At 40.4% G+C, this 22,096-nt stretch overlaps 2 protein-coding genes and 1 pseudogene across 3 annotated transcripts; 1 reads left to right on the forward strand and 2 right to left on the reverse strand.

Moving 5' to 3' along the window:
• Nucleotides 1–297: 297 nt before the first annotated feature.
• Nucleotides 298–6,716, reverse strand: noxred1 (NADP-dependent oxidoreductase domain containing 1). Of its 2 annotated transcripts, XM_029688155.2 has the most exons (7): nt 6,678–6,716; nt 6,384–6,554; nt 1,742–1,938; nt 1,467–1,647; nt 1,076–1,230; nt 765–963; nt 298–565 (listed from the first exon to the last, which is right to left on the reverse strand). In XM_029688155.2, the coding sequence occupies exons 2-7, from the start codon at nt 6,542–6,544 to the stop codon at nt 349–351; spliced, it is 1,110 nt and encodes a 369-aa protein (XP_029544015.1). In that variant the 5' UTR covers nt 6,545–6,554; nt 6,678–6,716; the 3' UTR covers nt 298–348. The 2 variants fall into 2 exon arrangements, with proteins under 2 accessions (XP_029544015.1, XP_029544016.1); XM_029688156.2 differs by lacking the exons at nt 6,384–6,554; nt 6,678–6,716 and having other exon boundaries at nt 1,742–5,079.
• Nucleotides 6,717–6,812: 96 nt separating this feature from the next.
• LOC115146218 (autophagy-related protein 2 homolog B-like) lies at nt 6,813–16,823 on the reverse strand (annotated as a pseudogene).
• Nucleotides 16,824–16,851: 28 nt separating this feature from the next.
• gskip (gsk3b interacting protein) lies at nt 16,852–20,508 on the forward strand. Its single transcript, XM_029688160.2, has 3 exons — nt 16,852–17,243; nt 17,875–18,129; nt 18,242–20,508. Exons 2-3 carry the CDS (start codon nt 17,893–17,895, stop codon nt 18,398–18,400), a joined length of 396 nt encoding a protein of 131 aa, XP_029544020.1. The 5' UTR covers nt 16,852–17,243; nt 17,875–17,892; the 3' UTR covers nt 18,401–20,508.
• Nucleotides 20,509–22,096: the final 1,588 nt, after the last annotated feature.

The raw sequence follows: 22,096 nt of genomic DNA on the forward strand, positions 1-22,096 counted from the left end.
ACAGTAATATTGCCGCGACTGACACTTCAAAATGTTAAATACACTCAGGGAAAATACTAAGATTTTGTTGAGGGGAAAACTTTTCGTGTCCAGACCAAGCCACGTCAACTAAGTCCTACAGCTTGATGATTATGATGATGAACACTGAATAAAGCAGTGGAGAAATTATTGCCTGGTGTTGATTGATGATGGATGGATAGATATGTGGATGGTCCCCATCCTTATTCCTATGCCCTGATGATAACCTGAGATTGTTATACATTTTGAAGGGTACATTAATTGATCTGATAAAAAATATATACTCAATCCCTTTATTTTATTCTGTTACAGTTTGAGAGTAAATCAACATCACACAAAATCAGATTTTTTACAATGACTTGGTGTTATGACAGACAGAGTTCCATCTTTGGGTTTTCCAGGCTCTTTCTTTCCCTTCAGTGGATCCACCATTACTGAATTGTATAGAGCAGAGAGACAACCCTGCATACTGTTATTTCTTGATATGAAGCATGATAATGGTGTCTCCTTAGACTGAACATCAACTAAATTAATCCAGGGGAAAGACCTTGACAACATGGGAGACAAATTAAAAAGTATGGTTAGTTAGCCTAATCATTCATTTGTGTTAAAAACATATATATATGTTTGTCTTTCTATTCCTGTGTGTTTGAGTTTCAACACAGGTTACATTAAATAAGTAAGTAAGTTAACTTTTCTCATAAGAAAAACCCTTTGTACAAAATGTGTGCTAAATGAAAACTCACTCATCTGGTGTCAGGGAAGATGCATAGGAGGAATGGACAAAATTATTCAGGATGAATGCCACAGTGCCTGGACCTTTTAACTGGAACAGCTCATTGATCAGCCCAAGAGCTTCAGCGGATCCGACATTTGCCGCGGTGCACATGTTCAAGAGACTGTACAACAACCCAAACAGCCACTTTGGATCCAGACAGAGCCCACCTCAATATGAAAATGTACCAGATATCTTATCTTGTATGTCTCAATACACCATCAGACATTTACATCTCGTATAGTAAATATGCAGTAAGTGTTCACACCAAGAATTACCTACCTCTCATGGCAAGAGGACAGGATGCATCTATTACTTCTGGGTCTTTCAAAGCCGCGGTCACATGACCTCGGGAAAGCCACATGTTGACAGAGTCACAAGCCACAAACTCATACTGTGGTTTGAGAATGAAGCTGTGACCAAGAAGCTGTGCCAATCTTTAAAAAACACAACATAATATAAAATCCAGCGGGTGTGGATGGAGTTATACAAAGATATGAGTTTTTGAGGACATTTTTTGGGGACAATGATTTGAATAGCAGGTAATATTTCTTCAAATCAGATCAGATTTTATTTGTCACATACACATAGTTAGCAGATGTTAATGCGAGTGCCAATAACACAAGTGCCAATAACACAAGGGTTTAGGGGATTTTAATAAATTTGTTTTTACCTGTTTAATGGTACGGCAGAGAGGAAGCTGTACACCAGACAGTGCTTTGGTAGGTGGGATTGGAGCTCTGCACACACCTTGGGTAGGTGAGAGGGAAGGCAACAGAGGAACAGCACATCTGCCCAGGCCACCAATCGCTGGTTGTCAAAGTAACACATGATACCCCTTTTCACAAATTCCTCTGTTATTTAAAAGATGAAAATATATTACATTCAATACATTGTTATATTTGTAGTTCTTGCCAATTGTTCCTTTCATTTTTTTTCTCCAATTACCTAGAGTTTCAGGCCTCCTTGAGGAAATGTTGATTTGTGACGGTTTTAGGCCATTCTTTTCAAGAAGCACTTGGACCAGCTGTTTTCCAATGTGTCCCCCTCCAAGCACACCAACAGTCAGACCTTTTCCTTTTTTAGATATATTTGATGGCAGTAAAACCATATCTATGTCTTCAATTTGTCTTGGTAGGCCAATGCTTTCTCAACAAAAAATAAAATGGATTTTACTGTTAGACTATCTCATATATACAGTACCAGACAAAAGTTTGAACACACCTACTCATTCAAAGGTTTTTCTTTATTTTTACTATTTTCTACATTGTAGAATAATAGTGAAGACATAAAAACTATGAAATTACACGTATGGAATCAAGTAGTAAGTGTTAAACAAATCAAAATATATTTTAGATTTGAGATGTTTCGAAGTAGCCACCCTTTGCCTTGATGACAGCTTTACAAACTCTTCGCATTCTCTCAACCAGCTTCATGAGGAATGCTTTTCCAACAGTATTGAAGGAGTTCCCACATATGCTGAGCACTTCTTGGCTGCTTTTCCTTCACTCTGCGATCCAACTCATCCCAAACCATCTCAATTGAGTTGAGGTCAGGTGATTGTGGATGCCAGGTCATCTGATGCAGCACTTCATCACTCTCCTTCTTGGACAAATAGCCCTTACATAGCCTGGAGGTGTGTTGGGTCATTATCCAGTTGAAAAACAAATGATAGTCCCACTAAATGCAAACCAGATGAGATGGTGTATTACTGCAGAATTCTGTGGTAGTCATGCTGGTTAAGTGTACCTTGAATTCTAAATAAATCACAGAAAGTGTCACCAACAAAGCACCCCCACAACATCACACCTCTTCCTCTATGCTTTATGGTGGGAACCACACATGCGGAGATCATCCGTTCACCTACTCTGTCTCTCACGAAGACACAGTGGTTGGAATCAAAAATCTCCAATTTGTACTCATCAGATCAAAGGACAGATTTCCACTGGTCAAATGTCCATTGCTAGTGTTTCTTGGCCCAAGCAAGTCTCTTCTTATTATTGGTGTCCTTAAGTAGTGGTTTATTTGCAGTATTCAACCATGAAGGCCTGATTCACGCAGTCTCCTCTGAACAGTTGATGTTGAGATGTGCCTATTACTTGAACTCTATGAACAATTTATTTGGGCTGCAATTTCTTATCCTCTGCAGCAGAGGTAACTCTGAGTCTTCCTTTCCTGTGGCGTTCCTCATGAGAACAAGTTTCATCATAGCGCTTGATGGTTTTTGTGACTGCACTTGAAGAAACTTTAAAAGTTCTTGAAATTTTCCAGATTAACTGACCTTCATGTCTTAAAGTAATGATGGACTGTAATTTCTCTTTGCTTATTTGAGGTGTTCTTGCAATAATATGGACTTGGTCTTTTACCAAATAGGGCTATCTTCTGTATATCACACTACCTTGTCACAATTCAACTGATTGGCTCAAAACACATTAAGGAAATAAATTCCACAAAATTAACTTTTAACAAGGCACACTTGTTAATTGAAATGCATTCCAGGTGACTACCTCATGAAGCTGGTTGAGAACACCAAGAGTGTGCAAACCTGTCATCAAGGCAAAGGCTGGCTATTTGAAGAATCTCATATATAAATATATTTAGATTTATTTAACACTTTTTTGGTTACATAGTTTCATAGTTTGTGTTCAATATTATTCAACAATGTAGAAAAAAGTTTAAATAAAAATAAAATAAAAAAAACCTTGAATGAGTAGGTGTCCAAACTTTTGACTGGTACTGTGTATATATATACAGTTGAAGTCGGAAGTTTACATACACCTTAGCCAAATACATTTCAACTCAGTTTGTCACAATTCCTGACATTTAATCCAAGTAAAAATTCCCTGTAATAGGTCAGTTAGTATCACCACTATTTTAAGAATGTGAAATGTCAGAATAATAGTAGAGAGAATGATTTATTTCAGATTTTATTTCTTTCATCACATTCCCAGTGGGTCAGATGTTTATATTCACTCATTTAGTATTTGGTAGCATTACCTATAAATTGTTTAACTTGGGTCAAACTTTTCGGGTAGCCTTCCACAAGCTTCCCACAGCCAGTTGGATAAATGTTGGCATATTCCTCCTGACAGAGCTGGTGTAACGGAGTCAGGTTTGTAGGCCTCCTTGCTCGCACACGCTTTTTCAGTTCTGCCCACAAATTATCTATGGGATTGAGGTCAGGGCTTTGTGATGGCCACTCCAATGCCTTGACTTTGTTGTCCTTAAGCCATTTGCCACAACTTTGGAAGTATGCCTGGGGTCATTGTCCATTTGGAAGACCAAGCTTCAACTTCCTGACTGATGTCTTAAGATGTTGCTTCAATATATACACATAATTTTCCTACCTCATGATGCCATCTATTTTGTGAAGTGCACCAGTCACTCCTGCAGCAAAGCACCCCCACAACATGATGCTGCCACCCCTGTGCTTAACGGTTGGGATGGTGTTCTTCGGCTTGCAAGCGCCCCCCTCTTTCCTCCAAACATAACGATGGTCATTATGGCCAAACATTTCAATTTTTGTTTCATCAGACCAGAGGACCACATTTCTCCAAAAAGTATGATCTTTGTCCCCATGTGCAGTTGCAAACCGTAGTCTGGCTTTTTTATGGCGGTTTTGGAGCAGTGGCTTCTTCCTTGCTGAACGGCCTTTCAGGTTATGTCGATATAGGACTCGTTTTACTGATGATAGAGATACTTGTGTGCCTGTTTCTTCCAGCATCTTCACAAGGTCCTTTGCTGTTGTTCTGGGATTGATTTGCACTTTTCACACCAAAGCACGTTTATCTCTAGGAGACAGTTGTCATAACCACACAGGTATTTGGAAATTGCTCCCAAGGATGAACCAGGCTCATGGAGGTCTACAATGCTTTTCTGAGGTCTTGGCTGATTTCTTTTGATTTTCCCATAATGTCAAGCAAAGAGGCACTGAGTTTGAAGGTTGGCCTTGAAATACATCCACAGGTTCACCTCCAATTGACTCAGATGATGTCAATTAGCCTATCAGAAGCTTCTAAAGCAGTGACATAATTTTCTGTAATTTTCCAAGCTGTTTAAAGGCACCGTCAATTTAGTGTATGTAAACTTCTGACCCACTGGAATTGTGATACAGTGAATTATAAGCAAAATAATCTGTCTGTCAACAATTGTTGGGAAAATGACTTGTGTCATGCACAAAGTAGATGTTCTTAACCGACTGGCCAAAACTACAGTTTGTTAACAAGAAATCTGTGGAGTGGTTGAAAAACTAGTTTTAATGACTCCAACCTAAGTGTATGTAAACTACCGACTTCAACTGTGTATATAATATATATATATATATATATATATATATATATATATATATATATATATAATTATTTTCTAAGTAGGCCTAACAAAATGATTGCCTAGACATAGTGGTCGCCAACTGGTCGATCTTCAAGGCATTCATAGTCAATCACCAAATATTTCTGTAGAAAAGCCAAAGAACGATAAAGGCTTGCGCTCCTTTTCAAAAATCGTGTTGAGCTGTTGTGGTAGGTGCGCTTGATTCAAAAGTCATGCGCACCGGTAGAAAGTGTTCCCATGAAACAAACCGGTCGAATCTGTGACTAAATCGAGTGGATCTATGCTCTGCCCAATCGGATAGCTGAAATCACAGTGGCTACATAGCTTCCATGACCACATTGGGGTTTAATAGGCTACTAGCCTACGCAAGATTGAATAACTTTTAAAACCATGACCACAGAGAGAATGTCAACGAATACAGCAAAGAGCTGCTGTTTTTATGAGTGAGTTCATGTTTATATTCAGCACTGTCACTGTTTTATTCAACACTATTACAAAACGCCCTTCTGCTCGGGCTGCAGCTGCAATGAATGAGTAGCCAAGTTTCGATAGCCCTGCGTTTTATTATTATTAGCAGCTCGTCGTGTCGATTTTAATATTAAGGAATATCTAACTTTCTCTGGTCATAGGAACAACATGAATTTGTGCATGAGGCAGATGCGGTGCGACTCGAGTTTCGCCATCAGGTGGAAGACGGTATCCTCTCTCTCTGGTCAGTCTCACCGGAGGAAAGGAGAGGTGAGAAGCGGTTGGGAAAAATTGTTTTGAAAGGTCATCCAACTCGGAATTCCAAGTCGGACACTCGGGCATCTTTCTGGAGCTCCGACTTTTCGACCTGAAGATCACTGACGTCGTGATTTGATGTCGTTGACCATCAGATGCAGGTACCATAAGTCCAGTAAAATAAAAAAGCGAATTATTTCAATTCACGCTTCACAGTGCCTCACTGTGCTTACACTTATCTATTTTGGTATCAAAGCGCGATAATTTAAATATATGGTCTGATTAACAATATTGGCAGGCCAATCATATAGCCAATATGCTGTGATAATGTATTAGGCCTACTACCCAAACCTCATTCTTACAAAACTGTGTGTGTGAGGTTAATGTAAAAAAAAAAAAAAAAAATCTGAGCAGTAGAGCGCAGCATGCTTTTTGACTGCGAAGGTGATCTTGACTCAGACAAGGTTGGTGACCACTGGCCTAGAGTGTTGTACTGTATTGTGTGGGATATTGTGTTGTGAGTTTCCAAGCATACCTCAATGAATATGCAAGTTTGCACAAGAATGCTGCATGTACACATCCACATACAGTCAATCCATTAGCGCGTGCACGAAGGAATATGAATTCTTTTTCATTTTCACTTAATCCACACTCGAAGCCAAGGCTGTTAAGATTTACAGTGAAGTCCAACATCATCGGAAAAGTTCTGCAGAGTGGAGGATAAAATCAATATTTCAGTGTTTACTCGACACATTGTATGACATGACAGTGTAATGTTACAATATTGTATCATTATTTACAGAACGGTATGCGAGTGCAACAAACTTACCAACTCTGTCCCGTTTGTTGCTTCCCCACTGTTTCTATGGTAACCAACCTGTGGGTGTGTCCTATTTTTTTTTTTTGCCTCCACTGATGAGCATTATTATAAACGGAATAACGTTTGGCTTCTCGAGGCAAGATATTTCAGTGGACATTAAATCGTTTATTTCCCTTTTTAAAGAATATCACATGATTTTAATACAAATTGTGAGGATCAACTGTACAGTTATGTACAATAAAAAATATGATCTTATCACATACATTACAATTCCCATTACATTAACAGTTGGACAGTGGTTCAATACAAAAATGTCTAAAACAACTCAGGGTTGTAGAGCATATTTAAAGGCTGCATCACAATTATATCAGCCATTTCCAAAATAAGCACAGATGCCTACAAACAATATTGCAAACATGGGCATGATATTTAAGACTAAGTACCAGACAGCACAAGAGGATTTAGGGAAAAGTATAGTGACATTTATGTGAAATATAGATGGGCACAGACTGCTTCTCAATTTTATATTTATAAAATGTCAATTTAAACATGGCCCAAAAAAATGGCTACATAGACAATTGTGCCACAGGATAGTAGCCTGCAATGCTCTCATAATGTATTTCAGAGTCACTAAACAGCCATAATCGGCAAAACGTCTAACACCCCCATTTTACTGGTCTCAGTTACAACGTCAGTTGTAATTGAAAATGCAGATCTATACATTAACCACAACACATTACACAATGCTGAGAATGTCTGTTAGGATGCTGTCTGCAAGAAATGTTACATAGAATAGTTAGTTATAAAGCCCACACATACATGGTACACTGTATAAAATGTTAGGGGACATACACTTCAATAGCTTACAGCATCTCGTTGAGATATTAGTGTTATTTGACACAAATTAGGATAAGCGAATGTTGAATATGACAAACTACAGATGTGCTGTACTCATCTCTGTACCATGTTAGGATATGATGCACTACTGTTACCATTATGGAAAGATTATCGACATTGAAAACAAGCCAGTCCTATCCTATAGCCAAGGTAATCAATTATGATCTACAGTATGGCACAGTGACCTCTGACTCTGCACACTAGCTGCTCCTATGGGTCCCGTTGTCTAACACATGGTAGTACAACAGTATAATATTACCATGAAGGCACTGCAAGAGAAAATGTGATATAAAAGGTAACACAAGCTGATTCACACTAGCTCCAACCGCCACAAGTCTAATTGTGTTTCATTTACACCAGCACTGACTTTTCAGCGACACTCCATTTGACCTCATAATTACATCTGCAGAACCAGATCCTCCCAGCTTGTAATACTCATTGGGCCTTGCAACAGTTGAGGGATGTTTTCTTTGAAGGAAAATACACTGCCCTCATTCTGAACAACCATCAGTTCAGTCATTGGAAAGCCGTCGGCCATCACTCCTCCCCTTGCCACCATTTCTGGGATTCTTCCTGGCGTGCATCTGGGTGAATCTGGTTCCTCATGCCCCCCAGCATGTTGGAGGTGGCCTCAGTGGCCATGATGAGAGGCTTGACCACAGATGGGGGGGCTGTCGAAGGACCCCACCCACTGCCCCGGTCATCCCATGCTGCTCGTGCTCACGTGTCATAGATGGTCAGAGCAGTGTCCGTGATTCCCTGTGGGGAACACTAATATTGAGCATGATTTATTACAGTCATGACAGGTAACTTCACCCTGTATTCAATCTTGTAGTGTGTAACACCAAGCAGCACTACAAGAAGATGAGATGAAAAAGTCTAGCATCATGCAAGTTACCTCTTTTACAACACTAAGCGTTGGCTACACCTTCCCAGAGATCAACTTGCTGATGGGACAATCTGTAATGAGAGAACCGTTTTATTCTCTTTGTCTTCCTCTCATCGGATCCTGGAGATACCATGTCATAGGCCGTCTTTGCTGCTGCCTGCAAACAAATTGTTTTGCATTACATGGAGCCTGATAAACTTGTAACACACAAGTTGAAAAGAGATGTATAGGTTGTAACTGTCCTGCATGTATTTTTGGACTGGGGTGAGTTTTCTTTACCTGGATAGTTCGCACCATGCAATTGGTAAGTTCCAGAGCAGCCATAGCTGTGGAGGTTCCAAAGGAGGCAGTACCACGCTGCAATCACAATACAACCCGACCATCCTTCCGGTACTGCTCGATCGGGAGCCACACCAGGTCCCTAAATCCCTGGACTGAACACGAGGTGGAAAAGGAAAAGTGTGTTATTATTTGGTTAATGCAAAAAAGGCTGATTAGATCAGGATTTCTGATTTGACTTTGGTTTATTAAGACATCTACACATTAACATACTCTCAGATATACACTGAAAATGGGCCTTTGACGAAAGAGGACAAAGGAGACTGCCACGAATTGTGCAGAGCAACTGATGGGCTGCAGTTAGTTAACTGACAGGCCAGTACAAAATTGTTGCCCAAAGACCCATAAAAGAATGCACAACTCTTCATACCTTGACACGAATGGGGTATGGCAGCTGACGACCTTAGTTTCACTTCTTTCAGCAAAAAAACAAGAAACTAGTTGCAGTGGGCTAAGGAACGAAGACACTGGAGAATTGGAACAACTTTGCCTGGTCTGATGAATCCTGGTTCCTGCTGTTTCACACTAATAGGAGGACTAGGGTATGGAGAATGAGTACATGCATCCTTCATGCCACGTGTGAACATTGCAGGCTGGTGGTGATGGTGTGAGGTTTGTTTTCATGGCACACATTGGTCCCTTTGATAAAAGTGGAGCAATGTTTGAATGCCACATGATATCGGAACATCATTGCCAATCCGGTGCATCTCTTCATGGCAGCAGTGTATCTACCTGCAAATAAAAAAAAATCAGAAGGATAATGCCCCATGCCACAATGCTAGGATTGTCAAGGAATGGTTCCACAAACATGACAGTGAATTCAGCTTACTGCAGTGGCCTGCCCAGTCACCAGATCTCAATCCAATTGAGCTGTGGGATGAGATAGAACAAGCAAGTCGGAGGGAAGATCTGCTACCAGCCAACTAGACAACTGTGGAAAGCATTGGAGTCAACATGGGCCAGCACCCCTGTAGAACACTTTCAACACCTTGTAGAGTCCATGCCTCAACAAATTGAGGCTGTTCTGAGGGGAAAAGGGGGTGCAACTCAATATCAGGAAGGTGTTCCTAATGTTTTGTACACTCAGTCTATGTATAACTAAAGTCTTTAGGTTAAACCAAAAGCTTAGACTCATTTCCATTGTGGACCAATTGGCCAAAACAAGCATGCCCTTAGTCATAATATATTGTGTGGTTCTGAGAGGCTTAGACAGAATCTTCTTACAAAAAAAGAGTTAGTAATTTTAGGAACAGTAAAAAAACTGTCTGATTAATAGGTAAATACATTAGTGCTTCAACACCAGTTTATCAACTTACACATGTCCTACTAACCCAACTGTACCAGCGAGTGGATAGGTCCCACACCACCCAACAGTCCTGGCAGCTGGTTCTTTTTGATGTCGTTCAGCCACTCATTTATTGCATAGGAAAAGAGCTTATCCACTCCCAACAGTCTGGAAGAAAACCAAGAATGTTCTTATGGTTTCTGCATACTGTATTTTTTATACTAGACATAATAGATTGTGTGTCATCATTTAACATCAGGAATAACCCAATTAAGTGTTGGTACGTCCGGTCATAACAACTCATACTAATATGAAGGGACTGTACTGATTAAACCTACCCTTGTCTGTAGCATAATCTCCTTAGTTTCAGCTCGGAGCAATTAAACTGTGTCAAGCCAATCACAGTACCAGCAAATGTTCTCTGAAACAGAGGAGCAGTGCAAGAAACATCAGCAAAATATTCTACTGTGAGAGTAAGAAATGCACATTCTTTATAAATGGAGCTTCTGCATTTGAATACTGTACATCAGCGCTGGTAAACCAAAATATTGCACAATATGTAGGCTGCACAACACCAGTTGTCAAGTCTGTCAACACTGGAATCCCTGATCACAAAACTGAATGTGTTTGTATACAGTATGTTTTTAGAGATTGTTAAAACATACTTGCTCCATTGAAACGTGTTTTCCATGGTAATCCAGACGAATAGGAACTTCAGAGGTAAACCAAAACTGAGGGAAATCAAACAAATATTTCATAATTTGCTAGCAAAACTCAAACACTTCATTATTTGTGTGTAGAACACATATAGTAAGATGAAGATAAGTTATGCCTTAATCCAAATGACATCAGGTGCCTGTCCACCTCTACAGAGTAAGGGACACCTACCTGAAGAAGATGGGCTGGTCAGTGAAGGATGATGCAGTGGCAGCCTCAGCTTCCCCAGTCTTGCTGGATAAGGTGAGGCCGTTGATGCTGCAGCGGCTCTAGGCAGGCACAGAGATGATGGGCGCAGAGTCCTGGCTCCCACCTCCATGCTTAGTGAAGCTGCAGGACACCTCTGGGGCAGATGGCTTCTTCATTGAAAAGCACAGGGCTGCAGACCAACAAATGCATCATTGAGGGTCAACATTTTGCTCAGAGTCATGAAATGATTCATATCTTCTCAATATGCTACATTGTTCATAATGTACAAGCCTCTAGCCAGGGATCTTTTACCTTCTTGATCAGGTGGAGAAAATATCTCAACTTCAGCAGCAAGGTTGGAAAATAAGTCTTTCAAGAAAAACAATGCATCCTACAAGAAAATAAAAAAGCCAAGGTAATTTCAAAGGGATCAATAGTATAACTGAAAATGTGTTAAATGAGAGCATGTGAAAGCATTACATTTCCATGCCTTTTAATCTTTTGGAAACCTCAGAAAGAGGTATGATTAACTGGATAAAACCAGCACGTTTATCTCTGGCTCACCTGATCGATGTTGAGATGAAGGGGCATGAGTGAGACTCGCAGACTGTATTCCAGGGGTGCTTGACCCGTCTCTGGACACATGTGCAGAGCCCGAACTGTTAGCTGCAAGAAAACAAAAATATATAATATTTAGCAAATGTTTTTATCCAAAGTGACTTAGTCACGCGTGCATACATTTTAAAGTATGAGTGCTTCTGGGATTAAAACCCACTATCCTGACGTTGCTGGAGCCATGTTCTACCAACTGAGCTACAGAGAACCACAAACACATTCAGCATAAACATGCCTTAACCACTATCATGTCTTTAATGTGACCACAATCACATGGACATTACTCTACACCAATCAAATGCATTTATAAAGCCCGTCTTAGTTCAGCTGATGTCACAAAGTGCTGTACAGAAACCCAGCCTAAAACCCCAAACAACAAGCAATGCAGGTGTAGAAGCACGGTGGCTAGGAAAAACTCCTTAGAAAGGCCAGAACCTAGGAAGAAACTTAGAGAGGAACCAGGCTATGAGGGGTGGCCAATCCTCTTCTGGCTGTTCCAGGTGGAGATTATAACAGAACATGGTCAAGATATTCAAATGTTCATAGATGACCAGCAGGGTCAAATAATAATAATCAGTGGTTGTCGAGGGTGCAACAGGTCAGCACCTCAGGAGTAAATGTCAGTTGGCTTTTCATAGCCAATCATTCAGTCTCTCTATATGCATAATGTCTCTCACCATGTTGAAGTGGGCAGCGCGGGGCATCTCCTTGCTGGAGTAGAGGTACAGGAACTTGTTCATCTGGAAGATGGCCAGTCTGTCTCTGATCTCCAGGTCCTGGATGATGAACACCTGCCGGGACTTAGGCTGGTCCGCCGCCGACCCAGAGGCCACTGGGGCCTGGGGGTAGACTTCATGCTGGAACCGCACCTGGGAAAAGAGCAAGAGGTCCTCAACTCTAGCTTCATACTAAAGGATGCACTTATCATCCCATTTGGCATACATAGCCTACATGTTGTATTGTTACAGGAGAGGGCTTGTGAAGTCCTCTTACGTTGCTGAGCTGGATCTCCATCAGGACGTCAAGGTTCCTGCCCCGCCCTCCTCCGGCCCGTCCTCCACCCCTGCTCTGTCTGACTGGGGTATGAACGGGGGAAGCTGTGTGGGGTACACCTTCAACATATCCCAAACATTAACAAAGGACACTTGATCATCTGTTGCACCTTTTCACCATTATTCTCCATCCTGTCATTTGACACAATCTCAGTTCAATCACATCTCCTAGTATTGTTGTTGTAATAAAGAACAGTTGAACAGTCCAAAACACACTCACCCCCGACTTCTAGCAGGAGAGGAGGTGAATGTGGCACTCCCAAAGTCCTTCCCTCCGTAGAGGTGCCAGATGACAGAGATCTCCCTGATGAGGTAGCGCACCTCTGGGACGGGGAACTTCAGGGCTCCCCTGCTGGAGTCGCTGCTGTCCAGGGGCTGGCCAAAGTGGTTGTCAATAGAGTCTGGGATCAACTTATTCACCACTGGCTCCTTGTCCCGATCCTGAGACAATAAACACACCTTTCACACCAATGCAATAGACAGACTAAATGTACTAGTTATCCAACATGCTGAGGCTTGGAGCCTCCGGCTGGCCAGACATAAACAACATTTTAACTCAGCAGACAGCAGAGTCCATATCCTCACAACAGTATTTAGAATCACAGTTCAGACTGTTCTACTCTCTCAACAAAAGAGTTTAATATACTGTAATTGTAATGGCTTTGTTGTGTCATAAATGTGCCTCACAATATACAGATACAACAAATTATCCACTGACCATTCACTGCTCATCACTCAAGGCACCAGTTTGATATAGCGTAATGGCTATGGTGAGTCATAAATGTATCCGAGGGGTATAAAAGCTGACCTTTGCGCTCTGCTTGGAGCTGGTGCTCTTGGCCTCCGGCTCAGGAGGGGGCTGTAGGTTTCCATAGCTGGCCACGTACTGGATGAGGTTCATCAGAGCAAGCACAGGAGTCTGAACACGTTCTGATGTGGATGACATCACTGGAACAGCGCAGCTCAAATCTTGGCTCAGTCTGTCAAAAGAGAGTGAGAAGATTGGCTCAACGGTGCCGCCTTGTTGTTGGAAACAGGTTTCTCATAGATCAAAAGAGTTTGTCAGCTCTTACCAATTCTCTGTCCACTCCAGGTTTGACCGAAGTGATCCCCAGCTCTAATGTTCCCATGTTTACCACCTGCACATAGTCTGGGCGATAACGCAAATGGGTTACTGGTCAGAGAGTCTAAAGGATCTTTGACATTCAAATTGAAAATGTAACAGAAATCTTCTCACCTCGCAATAGATTTACAGAGACAGCATTGCTCTCGTCAGAGAGGAACAAAGCTGCTTCATCCAAAATGATCCTAGAAACAACACAAAATACAGAAACATCCAGTCACACGCCACTGATGATTTTATTTCAATGACATGACCAGTGCTGCAACAGTACCTGAGAGAGGAGGATGAGTGGTCTAAGGAGACACTGCTGGAGATGCTAAATGTCTCCACTACCATCAGAGACCTGAGTGGGAGATACAGGGGTCTGCAGAGGGAATATAGCATGTTAAAATACAAACACGGAATACATGATGAATTAAGTCATGAACGTGACATGCAGTACATTCGGTAAGTATTTCAGACCCCTTAACTTCTTCCACATTTTGTTACATTACAGCCTTATTCTAAAAATAATTCAATTGTTTTCCCCCTCAATCTACACACAATACCCCATAATGACAAAGCAAAAACAGATTTGTTTTAAAGAAAAGCAAATTTATTAGAAATATTTTCAGGTCTCTCCAGAGATGTTTGATCGGGTTCAAGTCTGGGCTCTGGCTGGGCCACTCAAGGACATTCAGAGACATGTCCCGAAGCCACTCCTGCGTTGTCTTGGCTGTGTGTGTAGGGTCGTTGTCCTGTTGGAAGGTGTTCTGGAGCAGGTTTTCATTAAGGATCTGTCTGTACTTTGCTCCATTCATCTTTCCCTCGATCCTGACTAGTGTCCCAGTCCCTAACGCTAACAAACATCCCCACAGCACGATGCTGCCACCACCATGCTTCACCGTAGGGATGGTGCCTGGTTTCCTCCAGACGTGACGCTTGGCATTCAGGCCAAAGAGATCAATCTTGGTTTCATCATCATGACCATGATTTCTTTTGATTTTCCCATGATGTCAAGCAAAGAGGCACTGAGTTTGAAGGAAGGCCTTGAAATACATCCACAGGTACACCTCCAATTGACTCAAATGATGTCAATTAGCCTATCAGAAGCTTCTAAAGCAGTGACATAATTTTCGGGAATTTTCCAAGCCGTTTAAAGGTACAGTCAACTTAGTGTATGTAAACTTCTGACCCACTGGATCTGTGATACAGTGAATTATAAGTGAAATAATTTGTCTGTAAACAATTGTTGGGAAAATTACTTGTGTCATACACGTAGTAGATGTCCTAACCGACTTGCCAAAACTATAGTTTGTTAACAAGAAATTTATGGATTGGTTGAAAAACGAGTTTTAATGACTCCAACCCAAGTGTATGTAAACTTCCAACTTCAACTGTAGTTCCATATCTTGGATTTTGGAGACATAGAAAATAATGTAACTCTATACAGCAGGTGTAAATAGTGTATACACCAATATTGTTAGCTACGTATACAATGAACATTTTGAGAATGTACACCATCTAAGTGTGTATCCACTTCATATTTGTATGTGACATGGCAGTCAGAAATAGAATCGATTCAGATTCCAGGAATAGGAGGAAAACAACCACTTATAATAGTTGGGAAGAAAATCAAAAAGTTCAGATGAAGTATGGCCTTTGCAACCCAACCCTTCTGACTTCCACTGTATATTATTGTTATTTTATTGTGATTACAATATATTTTTTTACTTTAGTTTATTCATTTCTCCATTTTCTTAAAACTGCATTGTTGGTTACGGGCTTGTAAGTAAGCCTTTCACGGTAAGGTCTACACCTGATTTATTTAGTGCATGTGACAAATTTGTTGTTGATCAATAATTATGTTAAAATTAGTGTTTCAATAATGATGTGTTCCTACCTCCTCATTCTCATACATGACCCGGCGTGAGGAAAAGGGGGTCTGAACACCATCTCCAACCCCTTGACCTCCAGGGCACAGTTCTCCTGCAGCAGGGACGCCCATGGTACGGTCAGAGAGATGGTCTGGACGAAGCCCTCTATTACCTTGAAGGGGGCATCCACTGAATCAGGGATCTCATTTAAAGACTGAGGGGGGAGAAAAAGCTCTCAGGCAAAGGTACACTGTCAGTATGTATGTCAATACAAATCCCATTATTAATATTTGCTTAGTTACATAACAAGAGTTGAACTTACCCACTTGTCCAACTGCACTTGTGCCAGTGATCCAGTGCCAGTGAATTTAGCATTGGTAGTATCAGTCTTGTCATTCTGATGACTTCCAAAAGACAGGAAAACATCCTTTTACACACAGAGAGAAGGAGATACGTGGTAATAATTTCAACTTCATTTAAACTCTCAACTATACATTTGATCACCACACTAGATGACAAGTTATTCAATACCAGTAAGTTACCATGTACAGTAGCAATATTATTGTCACTCCTAGGAGAGGTAGACAGCATTACTGTTAGCAGCTGCATGTTAGTTACACCACCCTAACCCTTAATTCTAAGCTTCGGGCTAAAATCGAAACCGAATGGGTGGCATTATCAGCTAGCCAAAACGGTCTCTGGCATCACGTCATTGCTTGCTAACGCCGGGTGTCTGCTCACTTAATAATCCTGTCCATACCACTAACTGAAAAAATCCGACATCTAGGTTTATTTTAATGGTTTGACAATTACTGCTAGCCCCAAAATAATCTTACAGTTTGATATCAAGGATGTAGTTCGTACGACAGGCTTGGAGGGTATGTCAATGGCTATCAAATTAAATCCCCACAGCATCGACTTGTTGTTTCTCGTCTGTGATTGTTTATTAGTTAGCACCGAGCTAGCATGAACCTCTTTAACATCTTGAATATAGCTCAACTGACATGGTAAGGCAGTATGTTACATGTCATATAATGGGTTCTATATAGCAATTTAATCACATAATAGTTTTAATTTCTCACCTTCTGTATGAATTGTTTACAAACAGTTTCATGACTCCGCAACGTTGACGCTTTCCACGTTCCGCTGTACGTAAAAAGGCAGACGGATGTACACATTCAAACTCCACCCCCGTTCTGCGTAAATCAACTAAAAGTGTTTACTGCGCATATGCTTCTAGCAAAGCCTTTTCATCCACAAACCATTCAATTTGAACTTTTTCGCATGACTTCTGAATAATTGCAATGTTGAAAGAGAAGGTGTTATCACAATGTTTAACTACGGTGGTGTTCAAACAGAACAACTGGCATTGATCAGAATATTTTGATAACTGGAATTGTGAGTCGTTACTGATTGTCCTGTTTGTGACAATCTTGATTATTATTATTTTAAATTATTTTGTTATTGATATTGTTAATGAATAATTTCCAAAGTACGCGTGTGGCAATATCTACATTGTTAAGTCATGCTGATAAAGCAATAGAAATTGAAATCTTCATCACAGAAATCTTTGTTGATCACCCGGAAGTACAGTAAAAACAACCACGGAGGAGGTGAGTAATAACGCAGCTAGAAAAACTAATTTGACAAAAATGACAAAATTTCCTGATACTGTTGACGTTTACATATATTCATGATTATGTCATTGTAAAAACAATTCCTACTAAAAATAGAACCCATCGCCACGGATATTGGCTGCTATTGACCGTAAGCTAGCTAGCAAGCTAACATGGTGTTGATGGTGGACTGTCTTGTCACTGAATGATAAGTGGTAAACAGTAATAACTATGTTATTGGATACTAGCGCTAGTCATACTCTAACTCATCACAATAGTTTTCACATTATTCATTAATTAATTCAAAGCAATCACAACACACCAGCCTTCAAAGCCCTACTAATGTTTGTTAAAAATCACGGACTGGGCCCACCCACCAAAAATAGTAAACCCTTGAGCTAACGTTAGGTGGATTCTATGATGGTGGAACTTGCTTGTATCATCTACCTCCTTGAACATAGTGCGAGAAACGTTCATTTGAAGCTTTACATCTTAGTTTACAATGTATCCGATGACCACAAAAACACATGTATTATTGTATGATAAAACACTTGTAGTTAAAACAGTTGTACTTAGCTAGCATATAGCTACTATACTTCATTTTCTGATTGCACCTTTAACCTCACAGTTGTGTCTGGTGAAGAAGATGGAGATAGACTACCAACCAGAGGACTCGCCTGTCTCCTTATTCGATGAAGACTGTATTGATCACGTGAAGGACATGAGGTTGGAAGCAGAGGCAGTGGTCAGCGATGTGTTATTCGCCGTGTCCGAAATGTATGTGTCCTCAAATTTGGACAGTGCTTTGGCTGTGGCCTACATCAACGTGGAAACAAGAGAGGGCAATCGCTATTGCCTTGAGCTCAATGAAGCTGGACTAAGGGTGAGGGATATCAACAGTATTTAATTTGTGCCATTATTTAATTTGTGCTGTTCAGCTGTTATTCTGTGTAGGCCTGCTGGTATATGATTGACACTCTATTTATATCTTACAGGTGGTTGGCTACGCTTTTGACCAGGTGGATGAGAGCTTGAGCACCCAATACTTTGAGACTATTTATTCACTGCTGGATACCCTCAGCCCAGGCTACAGAGAAGCTTTTGGGAATGCCCTGCTTCAGCGATTGGAGAGGCTGCAGCAAAATGGACAATGAAAGACCAAATGGAGCTAATGATGTGGAAGTGAAACCAGGGTTGTAGGGACATCAATTGTACTATATGAATACAAACATAACAACCTTTCTCATCAGGTTATTGACCAGACATCTAGCTACTACTACAGTACTAATGTACTACTAAAAGGATCTGCGTGGTCAATCTGACGTCTGCAGTGACCATACTGCATTTATTGCGATACGGCCTCTGCAGAAGTCAGGGCATTTATACTTATTGCGCTTAGAGGAGTAGAGCAGAGCTGTTATGAAGGAAGTGAGTTTGTGTATATACAGGACCTCCCGACCCCACCTACCATCAACCAATTATGTCAATGTGGAGCTATACGGAGCCCTCCGCATTGGGTTTCATATTCATGTTATTCACAACAATGATTTAGACCTGCTGTGTCAGTCTGTGACCAGGATTATCTTCTGTCATCATTCACATTCAGGTTTCCTGGCTTTTTGTAAAGAACTGTCTGTCAAGTTTGATAATATGTCGCAGTGTTTACCCCCCCCCAGAACCGTAACTCTCACACTTCATTAACCCTGCTTTACTTCTACATAGGTAGATTATACTTCAAGTATGTTACTTACGGGCCACCCAAGTGGGGCAAATGTCTAAAGCACTTCATCACTGTGCTAGAGGCGTCACTACAGACCCGGGTTCGATCCCAGGCTGTGTCGCAGCCGGCCAGGCGCATGCACGCTGATTACCATCGCCAGTTGTACGGTGCGACCGGGTTAAGCGAGCAGTCCGGCTTGGCAGGGTTGTGTTTCGGAGGATGCATGGCTCTCGACCTTCGCCTCTCCTGAGTCCTTACGGGAGTTGCAGCAATGGGACAAGACTGTAACTATTAATTGGGGAGAAAAAGTACCAAAAATATATACAAATTCAAAATGTATGTTACTTAATGAAGTTGTCCTCTGCCGTTCACTGAAACAAGTATATTTGGCCTTTTATGTACATCAGCGAGTGCATGTCTCATTGAAACAGCCAAAGAGAGAGAAAGAAGATGTGGGGATTGTTTTCAAAATCCATCAACCACCCCCTCTGATGTTATGACTCATAAACTGCCTTAACGATTGACCATGGTATGCTTTTTGGCAAAATAATGTAAAGTACAAATCATTTACATAACCCATGTCTTAGTTACTGAAGTGTTCATTGTTGTCATGGTAGTTAAACATTTATTATTTGTCACTTTTCATTTCACACTCCTGAGTTTTGAATAACATTGAGAAGGGTCAAATATTATTCAAAACAGTCAAGTGGCCATTATTAGGAGGGTTTCAAGGTCTGCTTTTGTTATTTGGGCAAATCTAATTTATGCATTTCAAACAAGGAAATGCATTTTCATTTACTATTCACATTACTGTTATGAATACTAAATACAGATGTTGGTATTGACCTGATTTGAGAAGAGAAGAGGTCAGATGAGGGAGACATTTTATGAAAAATATGTGAGCTAGAGTTTTGTGTGGTTGAATTGAGGACTTCCTGGTGTCTGTCATATAGTATATTCTCATTTATGTTTCTCTGTTAAGTACCCCAAGCTATCATACTTTTTAGGCAAACAATTAAAGCACCTGAAGACGAGTTGAAGAGGATGTATCATTGATAAACAAACTGCTTTTAGTTCCTCAGTAAAAAAGCACAGAAGATATGAGTGTTTACTACTGTTTCCACAACTGAGAGTCAACAGTATTTTAATTAATTCAGATTTTGTGAAGATGCTTGAGGATGTTGGCTCCAAGTCCTATCAGTTTTACAGTTCTGGTAATTTTCCACAGTTATCGTAATTTGTGTTGAGAATTTAGTTGTGTGTGAAATAAATGATTGTCCATTGTAGTGTAATTTAAATGTACTTAGTATCAAATCAGTTTACCCTGTGAATGTCATTAGAATTTTTACTGTCATTGTTTGATGCTGACATTATTGCAGACCAACAAAAGCTAGTTAAATACATTTAATTTCCTTGTAATCTGCAATTTTGTTGCACTTATTGCTTTTGAAATGAGTGATGTGTGTGCATCGGTTTTACCAAGGTGAATGAGTAAACCCAGTTATCCCATGTAATAAATTCTTAGGATCTTGAGAATGCTGAGGCATGTGTTATGTTCTTTTATTTGGTTATGAGCTTTGAAAGTTCAACAGCACACAACAGCATTTTATTTTGAGACATTTGCTTGTCCTTAATGTTAATCAGATGTGAAGGTAAATTACCAAAAAGGTAAAACTATAATACTACAAAATGTAAGATTAAATAAAGACTATTATATGTAACTATTTAGACATCATTGCTGTTTGACAGTACAGAAGAAGAAAGAATCCCCTCCCAAAGTACTGAGTTACAACATATTTAGCAGCCAAAAGGAAATACAGTACATGCCTAATAGCTTTTCAGACAACACAGCAGCCAGTAAAAAATAAGCAAATATCTAGAAAGTTGCACCGCACTGCAATGTAAATAAAGTCTAGGGATTGATTGTCCACAGGAACATTAACAGACTCATTCTGATCAATCATTGACACTATTTGGGAGATGACTGAGTAGAATTTAGCAATAATTGAGTCATTCCATCAAATCAGTACCTTTTGGGTAGCGTAATATACTCTATATATCTTTTTTCATCTAATTTTAACAGTCTGTCATGAAGAGCACATGTTCAACTTAATAAATCAAGTTTTTCCCCATCTCAAAAGGTTAAATAAAGTATATGACTATAGTAAGTGCCCATTAAGTGTCAAATAATGTAACGGGGTTGACGATTTCATCTTAAATCAGCCATAAATCTGGTTGTAACGGGGAATGGAAGCCTGCTGTGTGCAGCAGGGAGGAAATTGTCAAAGACTCCAGCCACCCAAGTCATAGACTGTTCTCTCTGCTACTGTTCTCTATGCTACTGTTCTCTATGCTACTGCTCTCTATGCTACGGTTCTCTATGCTACTGCTCTCTCTGCTACTGCATGGTAAGCTGTATCGGAGTACCAAAGACTGAAGAGCTCCTTAACAGCTTCTACCCCCCCAAGCCATAAGACTGCTGATCAGTTCATCAAATGGCTACCCAGACTATTTACATTGACCCCCTTATCTTATTATAATCTATTCTTGTTTTTTTGCACTGACTCTCTTGCACAAGTACACTCACTGGACTCTAACCACATACTCACACATACTAATACTGACACTCCAACAACACACACACATATTGACACCACACACACATACATTCACCTTCCTTCACATACGCTACTGCTACTCTCTGTTTATTATCTATGCATAGTCAATTTACCCCTACCTACATGTACACATTAACTCGACTAACCAGTACCCCAGCACATTGAGTCGGTAGCAGTACCCCTGGTGTATAGCCTCGTTATTTTGATCTTATTGTGTTACTATCTTTCCTTTAGTTTATTTAGCAACATTTTTTATATTTGTTTCTATTTTTACTCTGCATTGTTGGTTAAGGGCTCGTAAAGTAAGCATTTCACATTAAGGTCTACTACACCTGTTATGTTGGGCACATGTAATACAATTTGATTTGATACATTTGAATGGAAGCTTCACAAGAAAAGTAATTGTTAAAACATTTTTAGCCTGTCTATCTATGGGCAACAGGGTTGATGTGTTATGCCCGACCTGCTCTGTTTTCCACCAACACTCGAAAAATGTCCAGAAACAGTAGAAC

Source organism: Oncorhynchus nerka, linkage group LG18 (genome assembly GCF_034236695.1).
Source record: "Oncorhynchus nerka isolate Pitt River linkage group LG18, Oner_Uvic_2.0, whole genome shotgun sequence".
Classification (NCBI taxonomy): Eukaryota; Metazoa; Chordata; class Actinopteri; order Salmoniformes; family Salmonidae; genus Oncorhynchus; species Oncorhynchus nerka.

Coding starts and splice junctions, on each gene's coding strand:
- noxred1 (XM_029688155.2), bottom strand. CDS start 6,544: ATGATGTTGGACTTCACTGTAAATCTTAACAGCCTTGGCTTCGAGTGT. Junction 1,648..1,741: donor AAGGAGGCCTGAAACTCTAG/GTAATTGGAGAA, acceptor TTTAAATAACAG/AGGAATTTGTGAAAAGGGGT. Junction 566..764: donor TCTTCCCTGACACCAGATGA/GTGAGTTTTCAT, acceptor CATGTTGTCAAG/GTCTTTCCCCTGGATTAATT.
- gskip (XM_029688160.2), top strand. CDS start 17,893: ATGGAGATAGACTACCAACCAGAGGACTCGCCTGTCTCCTTATTCGAT. Junction 18,130..18,241: donor TCAATGAAGCTGGACTAAGG/GTGAGGGATATC, acceptor TATATCTTACAG/GTGGTTGGCTACGCTTTTGA.